This window comes from Chiloscyllium plagiosum, unplaced genomic scaffold, assembly GCF_004010195.1.
Source record: "Chiloscyllium plagiosum isolate BGI_BamShark_2017 unplaced genomic scaffold, ASM401019v2 scaf_66986, whole genome shotgun sequence".
Taxonomy (NCBI): Eukaryota; Metazoa; Chordata; class Chondrichthyes; order Orectolobiformes; family Hemiscylliidae; genus Chiloscyllium; species Chiloscyllium plagiosum.
In genome coordinates, this window is record NW_025200528.1 from 1 (window position 1) to 6,601 (window position 6,601).

The 6,601-nt window shown below is 39.8% G+C and overlaps 1 protein-coding gene across 1 annotated transcript; it reads left to right on the forward strand.

Moving 5' to 3' along the window:
- Nucleotides 1–606: 606 nt before the first annotated feature.
- LOC122546081 (scavenger receptor cysteine-rich type 1 protein M130-like) lies at nucleotides 607–6,514 on the forward strand (the record flags this gene model as incomplete). Its single annotated transcript, XM_043684913.1, has 8 exons — nucleotides 607–940; nucleotides 1,835–2,152; nucleotides 2,237–2,293; nucleotides 2,375–2,692; nucleotides 2,788–2,829; nucleotides 3,014–3,130; nucleotides 4,490–4,597; nucleotides 5,864–6,514. Coding segments are annotated over 8 exons (1,503 nt in total), but the record flags the coding sequence as incomplete, so codon positions are not given.
- Nucleotides 6,515–6,601: the final 87 nt, after the last annotated feature.

Sequence of the window (6,601 nt, forward strand, 5' to 3'; positions counted from 1 at the left end):
GGTTCTTTCTCTGTGCTGAAGACTTCTTAAATCGGTGATTCTGTGAATTAGTTCTGGACCTTTGTATCTCAGTACACGTGATAATAACCTGAAATGACTTTTCGTCCCCTTTCAGTATTTACACTTCTACAACTTCTCAAAGTGCTATTGATGTTATGCTAATATATATGTTGTCTTTCAGTTATATTCTCGTAAGGTATAGTATTCTCATGTGCGCTGATGAATGAAAGCTGAGACGGTATTTATATTGGACGAACGTACAGTTATGTGCACTATAAAATAGGGTGAGCATTAGACAAAGTAACGCGTGGACAGACAGAAGCGGAGTGGCAGGAAGAGAAAGCACAAATGCAACTGTTTGCAAAATATTTCACGGAATGTTCAATATAGAACGGGAAACTGAACCTGGCAGTACCAGGTGCAATAAGATATTTTGAAACATTTATGTGTTGTACATTCTTGCTAAAAGGTTACACTTGATCGATTAATTTTGTAAGAAATTATGTTTCAGCACAATAAGTACTTCTCATGAGAACATTTAAAACGCTCTCTCCTGTATCTATACACTATGTTGCCCTGAGTGATGAAGGGAATGTGTATTGAATATGTAATTGTTTCACAGATCACTTTCAGTTAAGGCTGTCAGATGGTGGAAGCCCTTGTGCTGGTCGAGTGGAGATTTACTACAATGGAATATGGGGCTCAGTTTGTGATGATTCATGGGATGTGGTAGACGCTGAAGTCGTTTGTAAACAACTGGGTTGTGGAAAAGCACTGGATATGACACTCCCTTCCTCCTCTGGACCGGGCTCAGGCCACATTTGGTGGAAGGATGTGAAGTGTTTTGGAAACGAATCATTTCTCTGGGAATGTCCTTCAGTACCATTGGGTCACCAAGACGACTGTTCTCATAAAGAGGATGTGAGAATTATGTGCTCGGGTGAGGCCATTCTTTCATGCAATTACTTTGTGCGAATCTTGTAGGTGAGACGTCATGCTGACGTATGTTCACTGAATTCGAAAGAATGTAGAGCAGCGGCAATAATTTAAAGAAACGATCTCTGACATTTACATGTGCACAAAAAGTGAAAGAGCACTTCGTTTCTCTAATCTAAATTGCTTTTCTGTTAGTTTTTTTAACCTTCTATTGATACAAGACGCGTTTGTCATGAAAAGTGTCATTTTTGATCTGTTGTCACTACTCCAAGTGGATGCCAATATTGTCCTGATTGTCATAAAGGGTTTACTAAAAATTAATTCCAAAATTTATGATCTTTACTTTTGTATTGAGCGACCAGAAACATGAGACCTGTTCGTGTGTCTATCGAACTATTTGTGAATCGAAAATGAAGGGAGATTTTTTTTCTTTATGTTTCCGAGCAGACTTCACTGCATCAGACACAGCTCCTGTACAATTGTATCAGACCTGTACTGCCTGTTTATTACTGTGCACTTGCGGTTTTCATGATTTTTCAGAAGCAGTAAAAAGATTCCGTAATTTGCTTCCAACTGAGCAGTTTGAAACTTCCCTGGTGATACAAAATTAAAATTGATTGCATATATATCTATATATATATATATAATTGAACAGCCATGATATCAGAACCAGTTCCAGTGGACCGTCACTTCTGCAAAGTGGACAATTTACTTTTAACACAGGCTTTCTGTTTTCTGTCAGTTTCTGCTTCTCGACCATTTCGGGTTCTCAAACAGTTCGCCAGATTCTAGTAATTCCCTTTGTTCATATCATGCATCCTGCTCGTTTCGGCAATCACAGGACACACCAGCGATATGAACAATCTAACAATCTGGATATCTGTTATTGTTTGAACAGAACACAAGGAGCTGCGGCTGGTGAATGGAAAGCATCGCTGTGAGGGAAGAGTGGAGGTGTTCTACAATGGGACCTGGGGAACAGTGTGTTCAGACACATTGGATCCACACGTTGCCAAAGTGATTTGTAAACAGCTGCACTGTGGTGCGTTCCAGTATGTTGAGTACGACGCTCAGTCATTCGGAGCAGGAACGGGAACTATTTGGCTCGATGAGATGGAGTGTCTGTCACACGAGTCGACACTGTGGCAATGTCACACAGATCCGTGGGGTCAACACGACTGTCAACACCGGGAAGATGCTGGTGTAGTTTGTTCAGGTAACATGACAAGCCTTCTCAATGTTCGGGTGTCATTTCAAACATGAATTTCCAATAGACTGAGCATCTTTCTCCTTCCAACAGAGAGCAATGTGACAAAGGAGCAGTCCCTCAGTTCAACTTACTGCCTTCAACAATTAGGTGCGTCTTCTTTCTCTATGTGCGAATTCTTGGAGATTCTGCTTTGTACTGCATTCAATAATAATCAGTTCTGTACCACAGATACGCAAGACAGTGTGCACTTGCATGGAGGAAGCAGCAACTGTTCTGGAAGAGTGGAAATCATGTGCGATAAACGCTGGGGAACGTTGTGTGGCAATTCCTGGGATATAACTGATGCTAATGTTGTCTGCAGAGAGCTGGGATGTGGCTTCGCTCTATCAGCCCGAGATGAGGCCGCTCTCTCCCAGGAGAAAGATGTTATCTGGCAGAATGATGTGAAGTGTAAGGGAAGAGAATTCTCTCTGTTGGACTGTATCTCCGCAGCTCCAGCTAACAGCAAGTGTAACCACAAGGAAATTGCCAGCGTAAAGTGCTCTGGTAAGATTGATGCTGACTGACGTGCGCCATTAATGTTAAAAATCAGGGCAACTATTTGATTTCCTTCATAATTATTCGTACTTTGTGCTCCACAGGATCCGAGTTGGTGACGGTCTCCCCTTCACCTCCACCTGCGGGTATTTATGACTGATATTATTATTAGTATTTGTGTTCGCGTTACTTTCCTGAAAAGTGACATTGATGTTGTTGGCATTTTCACGATTTGGAAGCTAGTGTCATTGTTTCCTTAATGATGATTATTTACAATTTTCCATGGCAGACCTTAACTATGCTAAACCCATTTGTACTCCCTCCTTTAAGGGCAGGAAAGCCCGTCTATTTCCATGCCTGTTGTCGTCTGTTCATTTTTGGGAGTCTTGTTAATCTGTGAGTTGGTCGCATTACTGGTGGTCATGCAAAGAAAATTGCAAATGAAAGGTAAGCATTATATCTACCAACTGAGATAACACTGCGTCACTTTCACTGTTGCATACGTTCTCGGGGCTGTACGTTTTTATTGCACTTTTCGAGCATTTGACTGAGATGATCACGATTGTGCGGCACTTCTTGGCTGTCTGTTTTCTTCGAGGGACTTTGCCCAATGAAATGCGAAGTTTTAATAAACACTCAGATAAATGCATCAAATCTGTAAATAGCAGTTAAAAGAATATTCTAACTGTGTGAAGTATGCATCAAGTCGCTCAATATATTTGGAGAGAAACTGAATTAACTTATAATGTGGAGTTGCTACAGTCATTATCATTGGGAAAGAAATATAATGACTGCACTTTCTTATCTTTCAGTTAACATATACATGACATTCCAGAGCAGGTCAATGATGGCAGCAATATGTCTCCGTTTCATTGAGTTATTTGCAGACTGCCTCTAAATATTTCTTCATTAGTTACTATTATTTATGGTTCTTCAGTGTCTGGGTGCTGCTACCACAACCCAAGATCATTGAGATGATTAAGGGTCCTTTTAAGGGAACTTCCAGTTAGGCAACAATTGGCTTCCTCTGACTGAGCAAATGATACTTCTGTACTTTGCACAATAATTTAAAAGCGTTTGCTTGGGGACCATTTTCCACGAGTTGGCAATGAAAATCAACACTAATAACAATCATTTTCTATCCTTTCACATGCTCTTAATTTTCCTTTACATATAGCCAGAAAAACTAGGCACTTAGTCTATCACGATCAATGTCATCAAGGTGCACCTTATTTCATTCGTCTCACGTTTTTGTTTTTAACTAATTGTCATAATTATGCAATTGTTTAATGAAATTAGTCCAATTCTAACAACATTATTATCAACCTTGTTTGTTAGCAACACGGTATGTTGAACATTAATTTGTAATCTCCTCAATGGTATCAAGTCTTTTTTAAAAATATAGGTTATTAGCATTTTCGTTTTTTCATTGCATTAAAGAGTTTCATTTTCTGCACTCAACATCTTCACTCACACGCACCATTGCGAGCTGAGAATTTTCTTGAATAGATATTGAACCAGCAAAATTAGAACAAAACACCCAAATTTATACCAACAAGAACATCTCGCTCTTTCTGTTTAACATACCAGGTTCGGTAACTGATGTGACATGGAAATTACTCATGGCCTGTTCACTTGTTTTTCCAAGATGTTCTCCCTTCAGCGATCAGTTAACGTTGTGTGAAGATTCTAATCTACAGCATTGTGTGAACTCGTTCTTCTCTCCCCTGGTTCTTCAGATATAAACACCTTGTTTCTGCGAGTGTTCAGCTACAAATGCTGACCAGTCTCTTGTTTATTCAACAGAACTTTTCCTTGGTGGCAGAGGCTCACGCCTTGGTTTGTACCAAGGAATTTATGAAGAAATTGAGAATATTCCCCCTGGCAAGAGGACGGATCACAAACATGGACCAGGTATATATTTCCTATTGTACAGTAAATCATGACTGGATAAGCATAGCTTCCATTTAATTTGCAGTCTTCCATGATTAATGACTGAATGAACATGATTAATAGTTAATACACAGTCGTCGTGTGTGAGAAGCTATCTCATTAACTGTGTCTCTGTCCGCATTTCGTGAGATGAAGAATTTCAATATGATAATTCCCACTGCCTTACATTCCTGATAGATTATTTCTGGCATATATTTGAAAATGCAAACAGAACTATCAATTTCACTTCTACCCTGGTTCCACCCTGACCCCTTCAGATGGCTGGACAACTAATCAATTCGTCATTGATTTTAAAATAATATAACTTTTGCAGTAAGTATGGATTAAACAGCACCAAAGAGCCGAAGCAAAATTGAGGAATCAATGTATAAACAAATATGATGAATCACAGAAGATGAGTGGTGCTGAAAGTGTGCATATGACTCGGAAACTTTGCAGGTGTTCAGATACAGTGTAAATGAATGGAAAGAAAATGTCTGGTAGATGATAAATGTGAAATTATCCATTTTTGTTGGAATAAAATTAGAAATGACTATTATTTGAACGGACATGGCCTGAAAAGTAGAGATAGCAGATTTAGGACTAAATTGAGGAGGAACATTTTCACCCACAGGATTGAGAATTTATGGAATTCCCTGCCTCATCAGATGTTTTTAGGACTGGGGTGAATAATGTTTTGAACTTTAAAATCGTGAGTAAGTCGAACTGAAGCCACGAAAAGGTCAGTTATGATCTTATTGAACGGCGGAGCTGGTTGGAACGGTCAGATGGAGTACTCCTGCTCTTAGATCTTATATCATATTCCTTCCCGCAGTGGGTACCCTTGACATTATTCCAGATATTTCTACAGGCACGATTAAAGAACAATACTTTCTGTTGTCACCCTACAATTAATAACATAAAACCTTCAACTACAGTCCATAAGTCTACGACATACAGGATCAGGATTAGATCATTTGGCTCATCGAGTCTATTCTGCCATTCAATAAGGGCTGATGTGCTTCTCAACCACTTTGCTTTGCCTTCTCCTTGGATGTTTTATCCCCTTATTAATCAATAACCTTTGTATTTCTGTTTTAAATACACACTGATTGGCCTCAATCGCCACCTGTGTTCCATAGATTCGCAAGCCTCTGGTTGAAGAATATTTGCCTCATTCTAAATCTTATTGGTCATGGCTTCTCTTGGAATTCGAGTTTGAAAATAACTCTCCATTTTTATTTTTAGAAATTTATGCTTCCATTGACTCACTCAATCGCATTGAATACTACACCAGCCACAACTTGACTGACAATAATCCCGGATCTGAAAATCTTGAGGTGAAATCCAACAGCATTCCAGGTGTGTATAGCATCACTTTCTGTCAATTAATTTTCGTCCTACACCCTCTAAGCTGTCCAAAACGTAACGATTTCAACCCTCACAAGGTAGTGTGACCACTGGAATGTTGGTTAAAGGGGAAATCGCTGTTTTGATACCACATGATCATGGGCATGGTCTGTCCGGCTGTCTTGTTGCTCACAGAGATTATAGAGCCTATGACCTCTACTTGTAATGTGCAAAGAGACGTGCGTTCGATGTCGTTGCTTTCAGGAACTGCACTCACACCCATTCCCGAAGAAGAATACGTCTCCTTTAGCTGAACATTACAAAAACAACCAGGTTATCATTCTAATCGCATTTTTCCAGCACACCTTGGCCCACAGCCTTGTATGTCTTGACATTGCAAGTGCATCACTGAATACTTTTTTGAGCGTGTTTTGCCTCTATCACCCTTCCTGGCAGAAAGTCGAAGATTTCCTGTTTAATTCTCCCATCACTTCTCTGAAATATATGGCCTTTGGTCATTGATCTCTCCACCATAGAGAGATGTTCCTTCCTGTCTTCCCCAACTACAGTCGTCATCATTTCATGACTCATCGCAGGCATTCAAGCAACTCTGCATGCTCAGCTCCAAGTCAATCA